The sequence below is a fragment of the Pelodiscus sinensis genome, chromosome 20 (assembly GCF_052426305.1).
Source record: "Pelodiscus sinensis isolate ZL-2025 chromosome 20, ASM5242630v1, whole genome shotgun sequence".
NCBI classification, from domain to species: domain Eukaryota; kingdom Metazoa; phylum Chordata; order Testudines; family Trionychidae; genus Pelodiscus; species Pelodiscus sinensis.
The window spans coordinates 28,851,190-28,876,585 of NC_143071.1; the positions used below are offsets into that span (position 1 = coordinate 28,851,190).

The following is a 25,396-nucleotide window of genomic DNA, read 5'->3' on the forward strand; positions in this document are numbered from 1 at the left end:
GCGTCCAGATTCAGCCGCTGCTGAGACTGATCAGTTTCAACAGTGGCTGAATCTGGACGCCAGTTCTGACTTACATACAGATTCAACTTAAGAACCCCAGGCATCCCCAAGTCAGCCACTGCTGAAACTGATCAGCAGCTGATTCCAGGAAGCCCCAGGTAGGGGCTTCCTGTAGTCAGCCACTGGTCGGTTTCAGCAGCGGCTGACTTGGGGACGCCTGGGGCAGAGCAGCTGGGGTGCTGCCGGGTTGGTCCCCTAGCACCCAGAGCGGCGCTACGGGACCAACTGGCAGCGCCCCAGCTGGTGTACCACAGGCGCCCGGAGCAAAGCCGTGGAGCACAGGGGCAGCGGGACAGCCCAGATGCGCCGTGGCTGTCCTGCTGCCCTCGGGCTCTGCGGCTTTGCTCTGCTTTGCTCCCCGTCCCCCTGGTCTGCAGACCAGGGGGACGGGGAGCAAAGCCGCGGAGCGCGCAGGCGGCGGACAGCCCAGACGTGTCTGGGCTGCCCGCTGCCTGCGTGCTCCACCGCTTTGCTTCCTCTCCCTGGTCTGCTGGAGACCAGGGAGAGCGCCCCGTTCGTAAGTGCGGATCCGACATAAGTCGGATCCGTGTAACTCTGGGACTGCCTGTACTTGCCTTTCTGCCCATATCCTGGGGCTACCGCTGGTAAGACAACACTGCAGACTGCTGAGCTATAATGTAGCAATTCACGGTTACATGCAGCCCCCTTTCCTCACCCTCTGCTGCCTGTGTATCAGAGGCAGCAGTGCAGGAAGGGGGAGCCAGTCAAACCAGCTCCTGGGGAGCGGCCTTCCCTTGCATGAAACATTTAGCAGTTATGTTTATCTAAACACATTTTAACATCCCTAATGAAATAGTTTCACTGCATCAAGACTGGGTGATTCATCCTTCATAGAAGCTGCTCCCTGGACCACAGTTTGAGAGGTATTGCTTTAGATTGCTTGCATCAGAAAAGCTGGGTAAATTGGAGTAGGTGGCATCTCTGCATGTATGATTTGAAGAAAAATATATAGGCGTCTAGGTTGAATCTTGATAGATTTGTGGAAACTTACTTACAGTGAAATTGCTTTAAGAAATTAATATTTGATAGTTATTCAAGTGCACAGATTTTTAGCGACCTCCATCTGTGTGAACCTATTGCTTTCCTTCCTTTCAGCAAAAGGTAGGAAGTGGTACTGATGTCTTGCTTTGTCTTCATGATTTCATTTGCCAAGACAAGAATTGGGTAGCACAGATGTGGATTCAGCTGACCAAACTGACTTCTTGTTTTAGATGAAAGAAAAGACCATACTTTTGCAGCTATAATGGGTTCCATTTACTGCTAGAAATGATGCCCAGGTGTAAGATAGCAGGTAGGGTTCTTGAGGGACATGTGTTTCTGGTATCTGAGTGCGTATCTGGCATCTTTAGTGTATTTTCACAATATCCCTCTGCCATGAGGTTGTTCTGCCATCTCTACTTTTTACAGATGGTGAAACTGAGTCAGACTAAATAACTTGTTCAAGGCCTCTCAAGAAGTCTGTGGAGATTTGGGTTAATTATGCCAGAATCCTGGTCTATTGCCTGAGAAGAGATTTGATTATATATTTTTTTTATTCTCTTCTCTCCCCCTCTCCCTCCCTCCCCCACCCCCCATCAGCAAGGCTAAAATGACATTGCACTACAAGGAAGTCAGAATTATATCAATAAAGATGATAAACTAGTTTGAGAATTGTTAGGTTACGTGGAGACTACCTGCCATCCTGCAAGAGTGTGGGATTCTCTTTGCTACTGAAAATATTTAAGGAACAATAGGGTGTACATATTTTTCCCAAACCTCATCTGAAGAAGTGGGCAGTGCCCACGAAAGCTCATGATCCCATCTGCATGTTTTGTTAGTCTTTAAAGTGCTACCAGACCATTTGTTGTTTAAGTTTATCCTGCATAGACTAACTCCGGTTACCCCCTGAAACTTCTGTTACATAAGGCTAGCATACCTTTTTCTGTAGGTATCTGGTAGGTACCAGTTTAATTCCCCTTGTGAGCCTAACATAGTGAGTGTGTGAGAGCTGTGAGAGCTGTGGATCACTATAGAGAAACGTTTTGCCAGTCTTAAATAGAGACTACAAGATGAAACTGGAACCCTAGTCAGGGATGCTACCCTAGCAGAAGTCCCAAGTGCAGGTGCAGCTATGACAGTTTAGAAAAATGAGGTCTTGGTCCACAACTAGGTCTACTATGAGGTAATGCAAACTAGTGTTTTTCCTGGTCTAGCTAATTTTGTTCATGGAACTGGTATATGATATACTGGCAAAAGCACACTTTTGCTCATTGGGGCTGCATCTGTGCTTGAAGGGTTTACTGATACCTGCAAACTTTATTTTTCTGTTGTATATTGCTGCTTGTCCCAGCAAACGTCTAATGTGAAAAAGGTCTAACATATATCAATAATATGAAGGCATTTGTTTGCTCTGGGTTCAAATCATAGTACAGCCGCTCCCTGAGTTACGAACAAGTTACGGATCAACACTTGGTCCGTAACTCGAAGTGTTCGTAACTCTGATCCCATAGAGTTACATGGCGACTGCGCTGTTTGTAAGTGCAGATCGCCGTTCGTAACTTGGATCTGCCTTTACGACCACTTTGGTCATAAGTGTGGATGGTCGTAAGTGGAGGTGGTTGTAACTTGGGGAGCAGCTGTAATTGGTTTAGTTCCCACTCCTTAGTTTGTGTATTGACAGGAGGTGTAATCTGTTTAGCAAACATTCCAGAATAAATTTTCACTTTCAAAAATGAGAGGGAAATTTTGTCCTTTTTAGACTTAAGTTTAGGACTTGCATTTATCTGGGATAAAATGCATTCTAGGAGATAACTTTAATAAATAGTTTAATTTTTCCTATTCTGATATTTAGAGTTAAGTGTGAAAACCTCTGCAGGGACCATGCAGATTTCAAACTCATGAAAGTCATGTTAGGAGTGTTTCTCTTTCATGTTGGAAATGGGTATCATGCCATATTGGCACTTTATCTGGTATGGAATGGGTCAGTGACTACTGTACTACAGAAAGATTGTGGACAAACTAGGATCCGGAGGGTAAAACAAATGAGGGGACTGGAGTGCATGACTTAGGAGGTGAGGCTGAGTGAATTGGGCTTATTTAGTCTGGAGAAGAGAAGAATGATAGCAACCTTCAGATCCCCTATCAGCTACCTGAAGTGAAGTTCCAAAGAGGATGGAGTTAGGCTGCTCTCAGTGGCAGATGACAGAACAATGATCTCAAGTTGCAGTGTGGGAAGTCTAAACTGGATATTGGGGGGTGTGTGGAGTGGGACTCCTAGGGTGGTGATGGAATCTCCATCCGTTCAGGTTCTTAAGGCCAGGCTTCACAAAGCCCTGTCTGGAATGACTTAGTTGGGGTTGGTCCCCCTCTGAGCAAGGAAATGAACTAGATGACCTCCTAAGGTCTTTTTCAACCCTACTCTTCTATGATTTTATGACCTGTTGTAAGAAATCTGTTGTGGATATAGAGCAAGCAGGTTTTTGGGAAATAAATGCAGTATAGTTGGGCTTTGTGAGGGTACTCAGCCTCTGAATTTTAACACTATAAAGGTTTGGAGAACTTGTCATAAAAGAACCAAACAGAAGTTGAGCTTTTGTTGAGCTCTGCCTAAAGAAAATGGCCTATAATAAACATGTTGCTGCTTTAGGTATACTTTTGCTTGTAGAGACCGTGCATTAATAAAAATGTATGGGGGGGGGGGGGGGGGGGGGGGGGGGGGGGGGGGGGGGGGGGGGGGGGGGGGGGGGGGAACTCGTTTAGTACCTTCAACTTAACTGTCTCTATGTGCTCCAAGGGAGTCAAAAGTCCTCTAGGTAGCCTAAGGAGAATTTAACAAGTGATGGAGGTGTATGTTGCCCTTACTCCTGTTCATGCAAAGTGGACTGGTGCACTCATGTACATACACTTGCATACAGTAATGCCTCTGCTATTGGATTTCTAACTTGCTAAATGTGCTTTAACTCCTCCCAATTCAGTCGTCTCCCACTTGAAGTGTTTAGTGGAGAGCAGTCTTTTACTTTGACTTTGCTGTCAGACTGCCCCAGGATCTGAAACAGCTAGACATGGTAGGTCTTGAGTCTATGCTACATTACTCAGTGCGCATACTATACTTTGTTTATGCATTTTTGGGGAGGGGAGAACACAAGGGTATGGAACGGGCTTTTAAAACTTAGCATGTGCTAGGAGAGAATGTTTAAGTGTTGTACTGTAAAATTATGTATGAATTCAAATAATGGCAGAGACTCCTTATTAGAAATAAAAATGCTTTTTGGGATTTAAACTAACCTTGTAATTCTGGGGTTAGTGAATATAGTTTCCATTTCTTTAATTCTAAAACGAAAGAGGAAGATATAAATGATAAAACCTGGAGAAGATGGTTCGTATAAGGAAAAAATGCTTTCTCTTTCTGCCACATGCTGGTCAATTCCAACTTTTGACAGTTTCATTTGAAAATTTCAAATGAAGGAAGAATATTCAGGAACTAGGCTGCCCCCCCCCCCCTTTTTTTCTTGCATTACCAAGGTCTGAAAGATGTTGAGAACTGTATTATAATCTGGATTGTTGATTCAAGTTAGATGCTGTACTTCCTCCTTTTGCATTACATTCTGAAGCTAGCCATACCCCACTTGCAACTTCCTTCCCAATGCCTTGGAAATCAGCAGTTGTATCTGATCTTGCTCATGGACCTAAGTGAGGGACTATGCTAATCTGTGCTGTAGCATTAAATGACTTTTTTTAAGATGTGTGTAGTTTAATGCAAATGAGCCTTCATTTGAAAATTCAGTGGGATGGGAGAACTGCTTGTCATACTCTGGTATCATGTCCTAGAACAGGGGTGGGCGAAGTACAGCCTGCGGGATTTATGTGGCCTGCTCATTTTTTTTTTTTTTTTTTTTTAAATCTAGCCCACCCAGCTGATTTATAGAGCATGCATACTTTAATCAGCCGTGTCTGTTCAGCTGCCTCTCCCCGCACCTTACTCCAGCTGAGCTGCTCCCAGGTCTCTCCTGCTAGCATTGGAGGGGGGAGTGCTGAAGTCAGATGTCCACTTGTCCCTGTATCCCATCTCTTTAGAGCAGGGGTCAGGGAGAAGGACACTCTCCAGTCTGAAATATGGAGAGTGACTGAGATGAGAGCCTGTCTTAAGAGGCAGTGCACTGTTTCTAAAAATTTTCCAGCAGTCAGCTCTCATACTCTTCCCCTCCTTCAATATACTAGGGATGTTAACATGTAAAGCCCACAGGTAAGTGCTGAATGTGCAGGACTGGGAGATGGGTTGGAAATGGGGGGGACTACGGCCTATAATGGCAAGGAGAAAGGAAGGTCAGGGCACAACAGGGAGGCAAGATCAAATCAGTATCTTAGATGCCTATATACAAATGCGAGAAGTATGGGTAATAAGCAGGAAGAACTGGAATTGCTAACCAATAAATACAACTATGATATCATTGGTATTACAGAAACCTGGTGGGATGGGACGCATGATTGGAATATTGGTATGGAAGGGTACGGCTTGCTCAGGAAGGACAGACAGGGAAAAAAGGGAGGAGGGGTTGCCTTGTATATTAAAAATGTACACACTTGGACTGAAGTGGAGATGAAAGTAGGAGATAGCTGTGTAGAGAGTCTCTGGGTTAAGCTAAAAGGGGGGACTTCAACTATCCAGACATATGTTGGGAAACTAACACAGCGAGGCACAGGCTATCCAATAAGTTTCTGGACTGCATTGGAGACAACTTTCTGTTTCAAAAGGTTGAAAAAGCTACCAGAGGAGAAGCTGTTCTGGATTTGGTTTTAACAAATAGGGAGGAACTAGTTGAGAACTTGAAAGTGGAAGACAGTATAGGGGACAGTGATCATGAAATAATAGAGTTCATGATCTTAAGGAAAGGTAGAAGGGAGACCAGCACAATTGAGGTAATGGATTTCAGGAAGGCAGATTTTGATAAGCTCAGAGAACTTGTAGGTAAGGTCCCATGGGAAGCAAGACTGAAGGGAAAAACAACTGAGGAGAGTTGGAAGTATTTCAAAGGGATGTTGTTAAGGGCCCAAAAGCAAACAATTCCGCTGTGTAGGAAAGAGAGAAAATATGGCAAAAGACCAGCTTGGCTTAACAAGGAGATCTTGCATGATCTCAGAATAAAAAAGGAGTCATATAAAAAATGGAAACTAGGACAACTAACAAAGGATGAATATAGGCAAGCAACACGGGAATGCAGGGGCAAGATTAGAAAGGCAAAGGCACAAAATGAGATCAAACTAGCTACAGGCATAAAGGGAAACAAGAAGACCTTTTATAAATACATTAAAAGCAAGAGGAAGACCAAGGACAGGGTAGGCCCACTGCTTAGTGAGGAGGGAGAAGCAGTAACAGGGAACTTGGAAATGGCGGAGGTGCTCAATGACTTCTTTGTTTCGGTCTTCACCGAGAAGTCTGGAGGTGTGCCTAACGTAGTGAATATAAGCAGAGAGAGGGTAAGTTTAGAAGATAGGATACACAAAGAACAAGTTAAAAATCACTTAGGAAAGTTAGATGTCAGCAAGTCACCAGGTCCTGATGAAATGCATCCCAGGATACTCAAGGAGCTGATAGAGGAGGTATCTGAGCCTTTAGCTATGATCTTTGAAAAATCATGGCAGACAGGGGAGATTCCAGAAGACTGGAAAAGGGCAAATATTGTGCCCATCTATAAAAAGGGGAATAAGAACAACCCAGGAAACTACAGACCGGTCAGTTTAACGTCTGTCCCAGGGAAGATAATGGAGCAGGTAATTAAGAAAATCATATGCAAACACTTGGAAGGTAATAAAGTGATAGGGAATAGCCAGCATGGGTTTGTGAAGAACAAGTCATGCCAAACTAATCTGATAGCTTTCTTTGATAAGATAACGAGCCTTGTGGATAAGGGAGAAGCTGCGGATGTCATATACCTAGACTTCAGTAAGGCATTTGATACGGTCTCGCATGATATTCTTATTGATAAACTAGGCAAATATAACTTAGATAGGGCCACGATAAGGTGGGTGCATAATTGGCTGGATAACCGTAGTCAGAGAGTTGTTGTTAACGGTTCTAAATCCTGCTGGAAAGGGATAACAAGTGGAGTTCCTCAAGGGTCTGTTTTGGTACCCGTACTGTTCAATATCTTCATCAATGATGTAGATATTGGGATAGAGAGTACGCTTATTAAGTTTGCAGATGATACCAAACTGGGTGGGGTTGCGACTTCTTTGGAGGATAGGGACATAATTCAAAATGACTGTAGCAAGTTAGAGAAATGGTCAGAGGTAAACAGGATGAGGTTTAATAAAGAGAAATGCAAAGTGCTCCACTTAGGAAGGAACAATCAGTTCCATACATACAAGATGGGAAGCGACTGTCTAGGAAGGAGCATGGCGGAAAGGGATCTAGGGGTCATAGTGGACCACAAGTTGAATATGAGTCAACAGTGTGATGCTGTTGCAAAAAAAGCAAATATGATTCTAGGTTGTATCAACAGGTGTGTTGTAAGCAAAACTCGTGAAGTCGTTCTGCCGCTCTACTCTGCACTAGTTAGGCCTCAGCTGGAGTACTGTGTCCAGTTCTGGGCACCACATTTCAAGAAAGATGTGGAGAAATTGGAAAGGGTACAGAGAAGAGCGACAAGAATGATTAAAGGTTTAGAGAACATGACCTATGAAGCCAGGCTTCATGAACTGGGCTTGTTTAGTTTGGAAAAAAGAAGATTAAGGGGGGACATGATAGCGGTTTTCAAATATCTAAAAGGGTGTCACAAGGAGGAAGGCGAAAATTTGTTCCTCTTGGTTTCTGAGGACAGGACAAGGAGTAATGGGCTTAAAGTGCAGCAGGGGAGGTTTAGATTGGACATTAGGAAAAAATTCCTAACTGTCAGGGTGGTCAAATATTGGAATAAATTGCCAAGGGAGGTGGTGGAATCTCCCTCTCTGGAGATTTCTAAGAACAGGTTAGATAGACATCTGTCAGGGATGGTGTAGACGGAGCTTGATCCTGCCTTGAGGGCGGGGGGATGGACTCGATGACCTCTCGAGGTCCCTTCCAGTTCTATTATTCTATGATTCTAACTGCATCAGATTTTAGCGTATACATGAATACTATTCAGTAGCCCCCTGGGGAGCAGGGCTGGCAGCCAGTGAGCTCTGACCTCATTCCAACAAGGAGCCCCCTGCCAGCCTGTGCTGTTGCCTCTGTATCAGCTGCTGCCTCTTTAAAGCTGGCTCCCCTGAGCACCAGCTCCTGCCTGTGGCTCTTGCCTCTCCCCTCTTTCATTCCCTTCCCTTCCCTCCCCAGTCCCCTGCCCCGCTGTAGGAGGCAGGGCAGGTGGGGGCAGGCAGGTCTGTGGAGCTGGCATGCAGAGAGCTGGCTTAAAAGCTGGCTTCTCGCACATATCAGCTCCTGCTTGCACCCCTAAACATCAGCGCTGCTGTCTCTATCAGAGGCAGTAGTGAGGGGGCACTGGCTCCCACTCACCCCTGTGCCTTTGATACAGAGGCAGCAAGGGAGAAGGAACATGTGTAGTTGACAGCCTGGGTTTATCAGTTAATCCTTATTGGTTAATCGTATAGTCGTCTCCATGTTGACATCCCGGTCTCTGCGGAGTGAAGGAGGAAGGACACAACAGAGCAGGAACACCTTCCCTGATCTAGAGACCGTGCATGGTGTCTCAAACTTGCCCAACAGCAGCCAACACACACACTGTTACACACCTAGTCTGTGCTCCACTCACACAATCTCTCTCTCCAGCCCTACCCTTTCCACCTCAGGTCCTTCTGGGGGCCCAGAGCTGGCCCTTGATGACTTACCAATATTTGTGGAGTGCCCCCTTGCCCTGCAAGAATTATTGCCTAGCCCTGTCCTAGAATCTGATTAAAGCTCACTATTGATCAACATTATTTCCTAAACTACATTCTCTAAATGCAAGTGTGTGTGTAGGGCCCAAAATTTAAAAAAATTGGGGCTTAAACACCAAAATGTCTCTAGTTTTATATTTGTGCATCTACTAGCCACAAAATTTAACGCTACTCGATCATCCGAATAATCATTCATTGTCTTATCTAGTGCTGGAAAGATGCCATTTTGTTAAGCTCAGAATATAAACTGGAAACTGCACTGCACAATGATACAATGATAGCCCTGTTGTAGAGAATATAGCTGGTAGTTAGCATTGCTGCTGTCAAACTGCTTTTGTATTTTTGTCCTATTAATGTATTTCCTGTTTAGAAGGACCTTAAGTATTGCAGTATGCACGGGTCAACTCTTGTGATGACCTGCTGAAAGAAGGGAACTGTTGAAATCTACACACTTGAGATTTTACTTCTTCCTCCTCTTCTCCCCCTCCTCATGCTTCAAAAGCAAAAAGGTCCAGTCAGATCTACTATATATTTGAGGGCGAGTCTGTCTGTTCAAGAACTCCTTCTAAACAGTAAGAGCAAGGACCATCAAATTTGGTACACAGCTTCCCCTTATAACATAAGGCAAAGTAAGGATTTAGCTGTGCCAGGAAAATGGGTTATGCCTGGAATGGGATTACTTCTTATAAAACCATACAGAAAAGACATGGAATTGCCAGTCAAGTGAAAGGGGCTGACCTTTCTCCTTCTCCCTTCCCCCAACTTTTGGGAATGGGGAAGAGGCTGAAGCTTGCTCCCCATCCCTGATTCATACAGGGGCATTGCTAACTGTTCCCCTTCATCAGGGGGTGAGGGAGAAAGTACAGTTGACTGCATTTTTCACTCTGGCTGAAGAGCATTGGGGCAGATAAATCTGGATCTGCCCCACCTGGGGGAAGACACACATTTGCCCCTGGCTGCACCCTCTGGAGCTGCAGTGGTCATGGAGAGTTGCTTCTCACCTGGCCCAAGCTGCTGCTAGGAGAGGATGGGGCAGTCCTCTCTCCCTGGGGCAGCCTGCATACTCTGCGATCAGTACTGGATTGTGATCCTTAGGCTTTGTCTACACTGCAGGGTTTGTGCTCAACAAGCTTTTTGCGGAAGATATCTTCCGTAAAAGCATCTTGCGCAAAAGCACATCTCAAAAGCAATTGTGCAAGTGAGCGTTCACACTGCATGCATGCTCTTGTGCAAGAAAGCTCTGATTGCCATTAACAGAATGGCCATCAGAGCACCTGTGCTTTTTCTGATTTGCGCAAAAAGAGCCTGAAACCCCTGCAGAACGTCCACACCTGCCTTTTTGCGCAAGAGCTGTAGTGCAAAAAGGAGTTAATCCTTGTGGGGAGAGGAATAACTCTACCGGCAAAAGCTCTCTGTCCTGTTGATTTACTGTAGTTTTTTTTTGCAAACCAGTGTTCTAGACCTTAATCATTTTTTCGACACTCCTTTGGATTTTCCCCAGTTTCCCAAAGTGGAATGTTTAGAATTAGATACTGTTGCCCTGTTGTGGCCTTATCAATGAGTGGAAGAAATTACTACAGCCCAGAATGACTGTGCGTGCACGCGTGCGCATTATAGCTCCCAGATGCTCTTCCACAGTTTCCCTTCCTAGGCAATCATTTCCCATGTTGTGCAATTGGTTATTCCTCCTAAGTGGTGTACTTTGTGTTTGTCCTTTATTGAATTTTATCCTGTGTATTTCAGACTATTTATCCAATTTGTCTAGACTATTTTAGATCCAGTCTTCAAAAGCACTTGCAACCATACCCAGTTTGGTGGCTGCAGATCTTAAGTGTATTTTCTGTTATCCAAATTATTTGAGGATATTGAATAAAAGGACCCAGCACAGGTTCCTGTGGAATCCCATTCTCAATATGTCCTTCCAGTTTAACACTGAACCATTGGTAACAAAGATGGTTTTCTAATGAATTTTGCATCCACCTTATAGTAGGCTCATCAATACTCAAAGTTCTCAACCTTTTTCTTTGAGATTCTCCAAATGCTGTAAAAACTTCACAGCCTACCTATGCCACAAATAGTTGTCTACATATAAAAGCCATAGACAGTGGTAAGGGGCAACAAGAGGACAGGAGTCTGGGGCCCACAAGGATAGGCTGCTCTGATATTAAGTTGCTCAGGCTTCTGCTTCAGGCCCCCCGAGTCCCACCACCTGGGGCTGGGCTTTAATCTTATGAAATGGGGCTTTGGCTTTCTGTCCTGGGCTCTAGTGAATCTAATGCTGGTCCTTAAAGTTCCCACTGAAACCTGCTTGTGGCCCTGCGGGGGACTCTAGCTACCTGATTGAGAATCACTGGTATAGATTATAACTTCTTGCTGAGACAGTATCAAAAGTCTTCTCAAGTTGAGATCTCCTGCTGATCCACAAGGCCTGTTATACTGTCAAAGGAGGATTCTAGTTTGGCTTACCAGGATTTTTTCTTGATTAATCCATGTGGACTGTTACTTTATCTTTGTAGGTGATTACAGATTATTTCCTCCATTATCTTTTCACACACTTCTGTGAGACTGGTCTATAATTGGGTTGTCCTTACTCCATTATAGATAGGTACTATTTTTGTCTTTTTTTTCAGCACTTTGGGATCTCTCCTGTCCTCTTTGAATTCTCAGAGATACTAATGGCTTGGAGCTTTCTTCAGCTAGTTCCTTAAGTATTATAGAATGTATTTTGTCAGGCCCTTCTAATTTGAACATTTCTGACTTGTCTATGTAATACTTATCTAAGGCTAAAATAAAGAAAGAATGAGTTACTACCCCATTTACATTCACTGCTAATCATCCGATCACTGCTAACCTTGTTGAAAGCTGAAAAGAAGGCATTTAACTTTTCCACCATCGCTGCTTTTTCATTGCCAGGACCCCTGCAGACAGGGGCTGCTTTGTAGCAGCTTTCCCTATCCCCTTTGTTGCCTCTGATAGAGGTGGTGCAGGCAGGTGGCATGCTGGAGCTGATGCTAGGGGGAACCGGCTTTTTAAGCCTGCTCCCCCCTGCATGGGCTCCTGCTCTCTCTTCTCTCCTCCTCCCCCCCCCCCCCTTCTGCTGCCTCTACCACTACTCAAGTCACTATTTTTGTCAGGCAAAATGGTCGGCCCTCACGCATGTTCACTTCATCAAATCTGGCCCTCTTTGAAAAAAGTTTGGACACCCCTTCAGTATTCCCTTCTAGATACATCCAACATCTGTAGGTGCCTGTCATCAGTCCATGATCCCTCCAATACACAAGCACCCTAGCACCATCCAGTGTATGCTAGATACCTTGTAGTACTCATGCATTTAAGTAACCCTAGCAGATTTCATAATCATTCCTGTCTCAGCCAGAGCTGCACATTTTGTGCAACTTCGTGCCCTGTCATTGCATCGGGTAAGATGTATTGAACGTAACCTGAATTATGGTTATCCTGCAAACACTCAAATAGCTCATTTCATAAGCTTGCACAAGAGCTCTACAGAGCTTGGCTTCTACATGTTTTTATTACATCATACTCAATACTCCTTGCAAAGTATCAAGTTAGCAGTTCTAATGTATTACACATTTAATCGGTGATTGACCAATATAATCAAATGGAAACGGGCTGCCAGTTTTCTGGGGAAAATCTAGTTTAGAGCAGGGTACTGGTAAATACTGGCTTAAAATTATTTTCCCTAATTTGCTATCTTATTGGAATATACTAATGGAAATATTTAACTGGATGATAATTTTTGCATTCATATAGTCTGTTTTCTGATTTTATTTCTTTTAATTAAAATTACAGGACCCTCCACTTAAAGCAGTATGCTGTTGTCTTGGCTAAATTAAACAGAAGCTGAAAAGGCTCGATCTGGGAATTTCCCTTCTTTGTTTAGCAATGAAAATGACATGTTTTAATAGCTAACTTTTATTGCTAAGCAAAGAAGGGGAATTCCCAGATTCAGGCACTTGTTTGTTTGAGATGAAACTGTCTAGCTATTTCAGTGGTCCCCAACCTTTTGGGGCTGCTGGGTGCCTGGGGGGGGGGAGCACTCACAGGCCACATGACTGGGGGCGGGGCCAAGCATGCGCCACACGCCCAAGGTCGGCAGCCGCATGTGCTGCCATCCCAGGCAGGGGCCGCCCAGGTTCTGCGCGGCCGGGGCCGTCGCTGGCACGCGCGGCGCCCCTGGGGCCAGGGCCGGGGCCAGCGCCAGGGCTGGCGGGGGCACGCGCGGCGCCCCTGGGGCCAGGGCCGGCGTGGGCACGTGCGGCGCACCTGGGGCCAGGGCCGGGGCCAGGGCCGGCGTGGGCACGTGCGGCGCACCTGGGGCCGGGGCCAGGGCCGGCAAGGGCATGCGTGGCGCCCCCGGGGCGGGGCCAGGGCCGGCAAGGGCACGCGTGGCGCCCCCGGTGCTGGCAAGGGCATGTGCGCCGCACCCGGGGGCGGGGCCAGGGCTGGCAAGGGGATGCGCGGCGCACCCGGGGCCGGCAAGGGCACGTGCGGCGCACCCAGGGGCAGAGCCAAGGCCAGTGCCAGCGCCAGGGCCGGCAAGGGCTTGCGCGGCACACCCGGGACTGGGGCCGGCCATGCACCCGGGGCTGGCACCTGCTGCATGCCCAGGGGCAGGGCCAGCCCAGATTGCTCCGCTGGTGCACGTAAAGGGCCTGGCAGGCGCCATTGCGCCCACAGGCACCGGGTTGGGGACCAAGGAGTTATCTACTCCAGTAGTCTGTTCTGTGATATGGCTGGCTGAAGTACAACTGCTACAGTTGAACTCCAGTCACATAGTGACTCAATTAAAATACTTAAATATGAGCAATAGTTACAATGACCATATGTTCTAAACCAAAAATAGGGACATATTAGCTACGCCCTTGACCCCTGAGGCCCCACCCACCTGCCACAAGAAGTCTCACTCCTGGGTGTAGTACTTCTGGTGTTAAGATGGGCACATGACTAGAAGGGTGTCGTGTGACCCCCCCCCTCTCCCCATAAGAACTCTTCCTACTGTCCTCTACCAATAGGGATGGATTTGGGCACTATAGGAGCCACCCATGCAACTATACTGCAATCTCATTAACCCATGCTCAAGACTTAGGGTCCCATGACACTAGGGATCCAACCTCGATTCAAGATGAAATCCAGGATCCAAGACCTATTGCTTTGTAGAGTAGATGCAGCCACATTTGACTCAGGACCTGGGAATCATCCAGAACTCTCTCATAGTTTCATGGGATAACTTCCTTAGTCCTCTTAACGGATGATACTTACTGGTTCCAATTAACTAGTAATCAGAGGGGGCTGGAACAGCTCTCCACATGCTGTGAGCAGGGGTTGTTTCAGCTCCACTGCAGACAGAGGTTGTTCTTGTCCGGAGTAGCCCCTGTCTTTGGGGAACTGGGGGGCCCTGCAGGCAAGGACTGTGCCAGTGTCCAGAGCAGCCTCTCTCCATGGGGAGTCCAGCTTGCTGTGGAGAAGGGCTGCTCCGGAGGGGGCTGAGAGTTGGCGGCAGCCCCAGTGTAACCTAATGTTAACCCAGTTACCTGATTAATGGGAATTTACATCCCTAAGGAGATGGACTGCAACTGCATTTTTTTGAAGTTACAGCCACTCCCCGAGTTGCAAATGGTCAAGTTATGACTGTTTGCACTTACGACCAAAGCTCCCATGGGAGCGATCGTAAAGGCGGTCCCCGAGTTACAAATGCGACCCGTGCTTACGAACAGCGTGTAACTCAGTGGGGTCCGAGTTACGAACAGCTTGAGTTACGGACAAGTGTTTGGTTCGTAACTCGGAGAGAGGCTGTATTGCAAAACTATCAAGTGTCCTCCGTTTCCAAGAGCCAGAATGACAATGCTGAACTAACCATGACAACTACAGGGTGGAAGAGACCATGTCATTAACCTCTCACCACCACTGCTTGAAAGGTACATTTCTCATAGAGATCAATGGGGCTGGGCTATTTTTATTTTAAAGCTACTGGGAAATGTGTGTGTCAATAACATGATGGCAATGCCTATATTATGTAAATTATACCTAATAACTGCTACATGAGATCACTTCCCAACTTGCTTACAAAGGGCCTGATCCAATTTAAATTTTAAGCTAGGATTGAGGCCAAAGCAATCTGTTGACATTACCCAAGAAGATCCAGTTAACATTTAGTCACCCTTCAAAAATATAAGGGACTAATCATTCAAAGCCCCGCTGCCTGGTAGAGGTGATCTTTGAAGAAGATTGGAGACTTTGAATTGACTTCTTCTGACAGCAGCGCTTTCTCTCACTGGATATGGGCTCTTTAGCACAAGTTTCACTGTGTGTGTCAGCTTTGACACCACATTTCTGAGTTATTCTAACTCCATCCAGGTCTAGACAATGTGCAGCCCAAAGACAGAAGAACAAATCCCTTGAAGCTGGTAGTCAAAACATGTCCCCTCTTCAGAGCTCACAAAGGGCTTGTTTACCCAGACACACAAGTCATGACAACCCTCTCTGGAGAGAGACGATACATGCTGCCTCTCTGAGGATGCACCAAGTGTTTTCATGTGGCATCCTAACATGTTGTTTAATCATCAATTGCTTAGATGAGGTAGACTTTTTGTCCCTCGTTCACACTGGAGTGACATGGTGACTTCTCCACTGTGGTAACAGATGCTATCTCTCTGTGGGCTCTTCTGGAGCAGCAGGGAAGCTGGGGGGAAGGAGGAGATGAGGTTAGGGGTACCTCTTTCAGTGATTCTCAACCTTTTTGGCCTGTGGGCCACCTGGCTTAATGTAAATCTTTCTGTGGACCACTATTTGCTAATGGAAACTCACCATTAATTACATAAATATGCCTGAGCCATTTTTTCTAGTGCTATAGTTAGGGAGAACAATTTAAATTTATTAAACAGACTAAGCATTTTAACTTTCCCATGTTTATCAAACTTCATTTAAAATAAAATATTAATTATGTTTAACACAAGATTTCAATGTTTCCTTTTATAGATGGTTGTTTTGTAATCTCAGTACAAAGGGAACCTTTTATGGGTCGGGATCATTGATCCACAGAAAAATCAGTTGAGGACCACACAAGTGAGAAACAAAAAAACTCCTCCCAACCCCTCCCCTCCAACCCTCACTGAGGTGGCCCCCAACTGAGACACCTGACTTCTCGGGCATTTCAGCCCCAAGGGGTGAAGGGAAGAGACAGGGAGGACTGAGGTTCAGGTTTTCCCATAGATCAGATTTACTTTTCTGGTGGATTTTTTGGTTGTGGGGTGGGGACAAAAATGAGGGGTTCAGTTTGTGACAGGGCTGCCAGTGAGTGGGGTAGGGATGGGTGCAGGATTTGGGAGGTAGGTGGAGGGCAGAAGGGGGAGAGGTTGCAAGGTCTGGGTGGGAGGTAGAGTGCAGAAGCAGTGGGAGTAGTGTCTGTGTAGGGGGAGTGGGAGAGAGCGAGGGAAGGTGCAGGAGCAATGGTGGATGCAGGCATGGACTGGGGGTAGGATGCCTGGCCAGCAGGGAGGGTGCCTGCCCAACAGGGAGAGTGCAGGAGTGGACTGGGGGTAGGGTGTCTGACCAGGAGGTAGGGTGCAGGAACGGACTTGGAGTAGTGGTTGGACCTCCACTGGTCCTAGATCAGGGATTTTTCCAGATCAAGGGAGGTAATTTTAGGCCCTGCTTTTCCACCCCCCCGCCCCCTCCCTCCACATAGCTAAGCCATGGGCCACTTTTTCCGCACCCCGCCCCAGCCACTTCCTTACTTTCACATACTCCCAAAAGGCCACACTTCCTGCTGCTGCTACTGGCTGGATTCCCCAGCAGCAAGAAAATCCTGGGAAGTGTCCCTGACTCTATTGTATTCCCCTAACCGGGAGAAAGGGATGAGAATTAGCTGCCTGCAGCTGCTTTGCAATTGGAGCCTGGGGATTTTTCAGGACATTTCAGTGCTGCATGGGGCACCAGGACAGGACACTAGAAATCGGGACTGCTTCAGGAAATCTGTGATGGATGGTCAGCGTTGCAATGGTGGAAGACAACTTGAATCAATTTCATGGCTATTTTGAGAGATTTCATGGAAGATGGCAAAGTGAGTGGAAAGGCTGGTTGTGAAGAAACATGTTGCATAATGCAATGGAAGAACAAAGATACTAGAACCACTGACTGGCTAAACATATGCAAGTATTAGAATTGGACTCTGAGGATGAAGACTGCATTGTCATTGCCAAGTACATCAAAAGAATGAGCAATCCAGGCTGGCCGCAGAAGAGAAGGAGGAAGTATCAGCTTTTCAACCACAAATGATATGTTTATCACAAAATGATTGCAGAGGTGAAACAAAAGATAGACTTGAAAACTGCAGATTTATTTTTTATGGTTGGGGGATTTTTTTCGATTTGATATTCAGCTACCTATGGCTAGGCTACAAAGCAGGTAGTGGGGAACTGTCAGATGCAAGTACTGATAGCTAGAGGGTGGCAGCACACAAAATTGCATGGAAAAGTGACTATTAATGCAAGGTGGCTTGAGGAATGTGTACAGTGAGCCACTGATTACCAAGTGTAACAAGGAAACCTGTGCCTCCTGTATCGGCAGTGGACATTGGAGGCAAATGGAAGACTGAAAGCGCTGTGTTGCACTGGCAAGAGGAAACCAAGGCACTAGCAAATGAACTGTATGGTTGTGTTGAGTTTAATTGACACACAGAAAAAGTGCAAAATTATATGAAACAAGATGAAGACTCATTTGGTTATGTATCAATATGCATCCCATTGGCTCTTTGTACCTGGATAAAACCCTACCCTCTACCCCCCCCGCCCCCCCCCACATGATTTGAAATGTGTTGACAATTATGAAAAAATGCTTTTCTACATCACACTGGAGCGTGGCTTAAGAAAAAAAAAAAGTCACGGATGTGTTAAACACCCCCCCTCTCCCCGAATTCTCAGTGAGTCCTGATGGAACAATCAACTTGCCTGGAAACTCATGTTAAAAATCACATTGTCAGCACTGAAAGCGTCTGAGGCTGAACTTTAGTGAATCTTTAAATCTTTTTTAAACTTTAGATCTGTCCATTCAGAACCAAGGGTTAGGCTTGGTCTAGTCAGTACATTAGATTTGGTCTCTTGCTACAGAATGTGCATGGTCAAATGGACTAGAATTGGTGGTCTGCAGCTCTGTGTGCTTCTGATTGCACACTGTTATAGGTTTGAAGCATTAAGCATTCTCATATGTCTGACTTCTGTGTCTAATTCTCAGAACTGGCTAATAGACATGCTGGTGATCAATATAATTACATATTAGTGTTACACCCATTATGGCTTTATTTGTACAGCCTTGAGTTAATGTCCAAATATATGTAAATAAATTAATGGAGATTGCCTATCTCCGGGAACGGACCTTGAAGGTTGAGTTCAGTACCCTGCCTTCACAGCAGGACCAAGTACCATCCCTGACAAACTTTTGCCCCAAATCAGCCTCCACAAGGATTGAACTCACAACCCTGGGTTTAGCAGGCCAATGCTCAAACCACTGAGCTATCCCTCCTCCTGAACTAAAACTAAATATACTATGATGTGCACAAATGAAACCATTTTTAAGATGGAAAAATGCCTTAAGCTGGGACTAAACTGGTTCCTCCCCCGCCCCTGGGTAATTAAACTGTAAAAACCACCTCTGGTAAACTATACTGTCCTGAAAAGAATCCATGTATAGGATACTTTTCTAAAATACCAGTCATACCACTAGAAACTATAATACTTGGTTTCATATGACTGCTCTGCTGCTGAATCAGGCATTACTGTGGTCATAGCTCTTAAATAAACATTTCTGCTAATACTAAGAGGAACTAACTGAAAGCATGAAACTGGCAGATAAAAATTTTATTGCATTTCTTGAAAAACTTTGTAACTTGAACAGTTATTAAAAACAGATGTTCAGAGTCTCATACAGCGGACTGTTTGAATGCAAAACTGGAGGAGGGAAAACTGCACTGGAATAAACAGAGTACTACAAATAGACTCCTTCACTAGATAAATTTGATTAGTGTTAAAGGAAAATTTCGTATTCGCTTATATGGACAAGGATTTGGGCTCAGTTGGCTACTTCTGATGGGCCAACAGTTGAATCCTTTCCATGCAATGTCAGCCTTTTTCCTGTCCAGCCTCACTTTTCTTTTCATTTTACTGTTAACCTGTAATCCCCACCTCAGTATTTAAGTAGAGAGCCAGCTGGCAAAGGGCCCAATTTGTTGGGTTTCCCCTTTGCTCAACCGAGGGCCTCTGGAGTAGAAGCAGCAGTTAAGGCAGAATAAACCAGGGATTCTTTTTATTCCCTGGGTATCCTAACCAAGAATCAGGAAGGGGGAAAGTCACATTGCATTCTGTACAGGGTTTGAAATCAAATTGTTTTGTAATCTCAGTAAAAATAATGCCCAGTTCAAACTTCCCATACAGGGAAACTGTAGCTGTAGGCTACAACTGAAGAAACATTTTTAGGACTAACTAATGGTTGCTTCATTCCCATAAACTAGAAACAAAGCTGAAGAATGTTCTGTCTGAGGGAATACCACAAAGAATTGCAATTTCAAAGTGGCTTTCATCTGAATGAGATTGAAGCCAGAAGCTGCCCCTAGCAAATATAGCCAGTGTCTCCTGACTGCATAGTAAGCTGCTATCTTATTCAAAAGGAGTTTAGTTGTGGATCATGTGATGCAATAGCTACTTAAGAGGGCATTTTAATTGATGGCACTCTGTGGCTTCAGTCTGATCTAAGAACAAGGAGAGACAATGTTAAGAAAGAAAATGGCAAAATTACCATTTAATCCTAAATATCTCTAGAAACTATTGTACCATGTGTCTTCTGTGGGGGGAAGAAGGGATCCCCCAAACTTGTCTGAAGTCTAATTGTCTTCAAACTGAAGAATCTTATACACAGTCTCCCCTAAACCACCATAGCAAACTGAGAGACAAACTGCACTGGAATGTCATTTGAATCTTTCAGTATTGGACTAGATTATGAAAATGTGTAAAGAGGATTGTAAAGCCTTACTGTTGCTGGAAGTTGGCTGTAGTATAGCTCTTCGTATTGCCTGGAGGGGAGAGTATGTGTTGTAGATCTTTGCCTAAAAAGACTGAGCTCTGTAGTGCTGATGCCCAACTACTGCTACTTTTAAGATGCAGTGGGAATCAATCAAGGCTTACCCCCAACTTACTTGATTTCAGAGTTCTAGTAAACCATACTTGACAAGTAAAGAAATTATACAAAGTTTAACAAGTCACATAAGAATGGCCATACTGGGTCAGACCAAAGGTCCATCGAGCCCAGTATCCTGTCTGCCGACAGTGGCCAATGCCAGATGCCCCAGAGGTAGCGAACACAACAGGTAATCCTACTAAACATACTAAACTAATATACAACGTACTAAAGATCTCCAGCTGGAGGCTTGCAACTGTTTTGCAGACATGGTGTTTTGTGGCATAAGATATCTAAAATAGTGTCGCAAAAGTGCCATTTATTAGAACAGTCTGGCAGCACCTTAAAGACTAACAAAACCTGTTTTGTTAGCCTTTAAGGTGCTACTAGTCTATTAGTTGTTTTTTAAGTTTTTCCTGTTACAGACTAATTTGGCTACCCCATGAAGCTTTTCAACAAATCTAAACGCTAGTTTATATTGTAAAATCAAAATGGTAAATCACAACTTTGAATTTTACAATTTGCTTTACTTTTGATTTGCATTATACCATAGCAAACCAACATAATGGTTTGTCTGATTTCCCCTCCCCCCCAATATAATTTGCAGCAGCAAATTTTAATCAGTGTCTTGTCCTACTCTGTGTAGCTTTAAAAAAGAAATGACTGCTTTATGAGCCTCTGCTGTAAATACACTAAAGACAAGTATACACCTGAGTTGTTCTCAATGAATTACTTTCTGTAGGGAAAAGAATGTCAAACTTGAAAGTGATTCATTTCTATTAGAAGTGAAAGATACTTAAACAACAAATAGACTAGTAGCACTTTAAAGATTAACAAAACATGTAGATGGTATCATGTGCTTTCCATGGGTGCAACCCTCTTCTTCAGATGACAGGAGTTCGATACTATCCACATGTATTGTTAGTCTTTAAGGTGCTACTAGTCTATTAGGTTTTTTTAAGTTTTTCCTGTTACAGATTAACTCCGCTACCCCTCTGAGGATTTTGAAAGATACTTGCAATTTGCTCATTGGTAAATAAGTAACAGAACTGGCATCAATTCACAAACTTCTAATCTTTTTTTGTTATTGTAAACTTAAATTCTGGAGTGTCAGTAGGGTGGAAGTTGTTGAAATCCTTGTGAAATTCAAGAGTCTCTTTTCTGTGGATCCATACGATGATGTCATTGTTGTAGCATTAGTAAAGTAGGAGTGTTGGGGGCTGAGAGCTGAGGAAACGTTCAAGGTCAGCCATAACGATGTTGGCATATTGTGGTGCCATGCCCTTTCAGCAACTTTCACCCTACTTTTAACCTCAGCCTGGACCAGTCCATGCGAGAAATCCACTTCCTGGACATTACTGTACAGTTAAATAATGGACACATTTCCACCACCATATATTGCAAACCCACTGACTGCTACACTTACCTTAATTCCTCCAGTTTCCATCCCAGACACATTTCCCAATCTATTGTATACAGCCTAGCCCTAAGATACAACCGGATTTGCTCTGACCCCATAGAGACAATCACTTATCGGATCTTTACAGAACATTCCTAAAACTGAAATACCCACCTGGAGATGTGAAAAAACAAATGGACAGAGCCAAAAAAGTACCCAGACATGAACTACTTCAAGACAAACCCAAAAGAGAAAATAACAGAACTCCTTTTGTTGTTACCTATAGTCCACAACTCAGACCCCTCCAACACATTATACACCAGCTACAACCCATCTTGGAAAATGAGCCCTCACTCTGAGGCCTTGGGAGAAAAGCCTGTTCTTGTTTACCGACAACCCCCTAACCTGAAATGAATTCTTTCTGGTGGTAATGCCACACAACCACATCATAAGCCTCCAGGAACCCAGCCTTGCAACCAAAATAGATACCAACTCTGACCACATATCTGTACTCGTGAATTCATCACTGGAGCCAACAACATAAGTTACCAAATCAAAAGGTCACTTGACTGCACATCCAGTAATCTGATCTATGCCATCAAATACCAGCAGTGCCCCACTGCTATATATATTGGACAAACTAGACAGTCTCTGCAGGAAAGAATCAATAGACACAAATCAGATATACGCAAAGGAAACCTATAGAAGCCTGTTGGAGAGCACTTCAGCCTTCCAAATCACACTTTGAAAGATCTCCAAGTCGCTGTCTTGTCACAAACCAGCTGTATAAGCCACATCCACAAGGAAGCATTGGAATTAGAGTTCATCTGCAAATTCAATTCACATGCTAATGGACTCAATTGTGATGGAAGTTGGTTGGGATGCTACCAGTTTAACAACCATTGAAAGTGCAATCAGGTCTCTGTGTTGTATCCTTCCTGACATGGGAGTTTGTCTATTGACTTTGGATAGTTAAACTGAAGCAGACAAAAATCAATCTTTAGATACTTACTGATGCTCTGTCTCCCATCCTCCTCCCTTTTTTTTCCCCCCTCTCCCCTTCCCCTCTCCTATTTATTTCTGGTGTACACATCCCAAACTCATGACTCGGTCATCTGAAGAAGTGGGCTGTGCCCATGAAATCTCATGATACCATCTACATGTTTTGTTAGTTTATAAAGTGCTACCAGACCATTTGTTGTTTCTTAATGGGTCCCTTAGCTTTAAATCAAGGGCTAACAGCATGTTACTTTTGGTTTCAGCTTCTTTAGATAGGGGACAGCAATTTGCAGAGCCTTTTAGCCCTTTTATCCTCTCAATCTGGTAAGCATTGATGGAGATACACAAGTAGGCCTGCTAGGATTGTTCACTAGTCCAGATCCGACACTTCCCTAAAGCCTGTGGCGTAGCAGGCCTGGCCAGGCGGTTCCAGCCCAACAGCTAGGGCTGGAGCTGTGACTGTGTCACACCCTTTTCCTCCCTCCATGTCTTCTGCTGGGCCTAGAGCAGTGCACATAACCTTTGTGGCTGCAGCTGGAGCTGTATTTCTGTGGTCAGCTCCAGAACTGGCTTTTATAGGGGTGTGTGGGTTGGGGGGGGGGGGGGCAGTGGGGAACAACTGCCTTGGGCCTGGCAATTCAAAAGGATCCAAGATTCCTAGACACCGCCCCAGGCCCTTTAATCAGTGTTTCTCAACCTTTTTTCTTTTTTTTTTTATGAAGTACCCCCAGTACCTACAGTTTACACACATAGGTTTTTGTGTTTTTTCTACCATTGCAACACATTTGTTTAAATAACTTAATCGTAGCTGGGCAGGCAATGACATTTTTGGGTGTAAAGTACAAAAATAATAACTCTATAAAACTTAAAACAAAAATTCAGTTTTCTCTAAATTTCAATTGTTGATGTACCCACCAGACTTCTCAAGTACCCCTAAGGATACTTATACCACTGGTTGAAAAACACTGTTTTAAATCACTGCTGGGGACCTGTGCCCTGCTTTGGGCAGCTCTGAGCCCTCCCTGGAGGGGGGCTAAAGGGTGGCCATGGCTGAGAGCTAGCTCCCTACAGCCATGTCCCTCCTGCCCATGGTTTATCCCTTCTGGGAGCACAAAGCAAGCTCTCCACCTTGCCCAGGAGCCGAGCAAGTTTGTCAGCTACCTTGGTGATGGTTACGCAGATGGCTGTAGAACCAGTTTGAGAGAAGACTGGGGGGGGCAGTTTCATAGCATGAGGAGATGCTGATCTTACTGAAAAAGTTAGCACGGGGGAGGCTTGTTCTTTATCTTAATCACCAGAAAAACTGTTGGGCACATGTAAAGTATGTTGTAACAGCTCTTGAAAAATAAGGTTTATATATTGAAAAGCGGCATGTAAAGATGCTGTAACTCAAGACCCTTTCGTCAGGCGTTCTTTTAAGTGCACAGTTGTGCTGAGCAAATATTGCATTTCATGGTTTAGTTCTGTTCTGTATCTTGCTAGGCATCCTGTTGGCAACTCTCCTTTCTGAATAAACTGAATTGAAACAGCACTTATGAGCTTACATATTCACAAGAAGAAGCTGTAGGTGAAAATTATATTCGCTTCAGACATTCTTGCTGTTTCCAAGTACTTGAATACTAGTTTGTAGCCAGTGAATCTGGGAGACTGCGTGCAGGGAACATAAAGCACTAGAAACACAATTTTCTATCTGGAAAATTGTAGACTACTTTGATAATGACAATAATTTTGTATATAATACAGTAATTTACATTAGTACAGTCTTCCTTGGCCAGCACTTGCTGTATAGATAGTTTAATTGTTTCCTTGACTAGTCAGTCTCTCTTCTTGCTGAAAAGACCCTTTTATAAACAGGGAGCAGAAAATATTTTTTTCAGAACTTAAATAACTTCAGAATGCTGCTAAAACACCACCGAATCAAACTGGATTTTTTTTTAAATTGCTGAATTAGAAAAAGTTCATGTTTGTGGATCTCCTTGCTATATAACCATGTAGCAATTGCAACATATCAGAGCAAAATCACCATTTATATTTTTTTCTTTGTTTTACAGACCGTGAGGACCAATCAATTCTTTGCACGTAAGTAAAAAAAAAAAAAAATTGATTTAATAAGTTAACTAAAAAATGACTGTTAGTGATAATACAAGGAACTTAGATATTATTGCCCACGTTACTTTGTGCTATCTTTTAGCAGCTGCTTGTAACAATTAGGAGCACATAATATACAATCTAATCTAGTCTGGTATAGTGATGTTTTATTAATAAAGTGACTCACTTGAACTTTGTATCACTATCAACACTTTCAAGTGTTAAATAGCATTTATTACTCTGATTTTTTTAAATAGAACATAAATAATTCTCTATTTATGGATCATGAATATTCTGATAATGTTAAACCATACTGTAACTTCATAGTGTAGAGACGAGTTGAATAACTGTAGAAAATTATCAGATTTAAACTTGGCAGGCTCAACTTCAGAATTCTAAGATGCTTTAAAAAAGCCTTTTATATTTTGATGGTGTCTAGTGCTAAGGATATTGTTTGGTCATTTAAAAGCAAAGTGAGACCTCTTCAAACACAAATGAGTTTCTGAAGAAACTAGTTGGTTCTCTATTCTTCTCTCTCCGGCTGGCTAATAGTTTAGATTGCAATTCTTTTCTGATCTTCACTACCTGAGTGATTTTAGCATCTGAAGGAATTCCTATCTATCTTACAATCTTCCCTGTCAGTCACAGCTCTGTCTGCTAGCCCTCAGCCAGCTGACTTATTTAACTTCAAAACATTTTTCCTAAGGGCTTGTTTATGTTAGACTTCCTATCTTACTTTGATTGCTAATTAATTCATTATTGGTAACATCTGTGAAGGACAGTTTAGGTGCTACTGCA

The 25,396-nt window shown here is 44.1% G+C and overlaps 1 protein-coding gene across 3 annotated transcripts in view; it reads left to right on the forward strand.

The window, feature by feature from the left end:
• The window catches only part of MYH10 (myosin heavy chain 10), a 144,483-nt gene that overhangs the window by 21,111 nt on the left and 97,976 nt on the right, over positions 1-25,396 (forward strand). For all 3 annotated transcript variants that reach the window (XM_075903462.2, XM_075903463.2, XM_075903464.2), the window contains exon 4: positions 24,562-24,589. In XM_075903462.2, the coding sequence (XP_075759577.1) occupies positions 24,562-24,589 (28 nt within the window). The remainder of the gene's footprint in view (positions 1-24,561; positions 24,590-25,396) is intronic.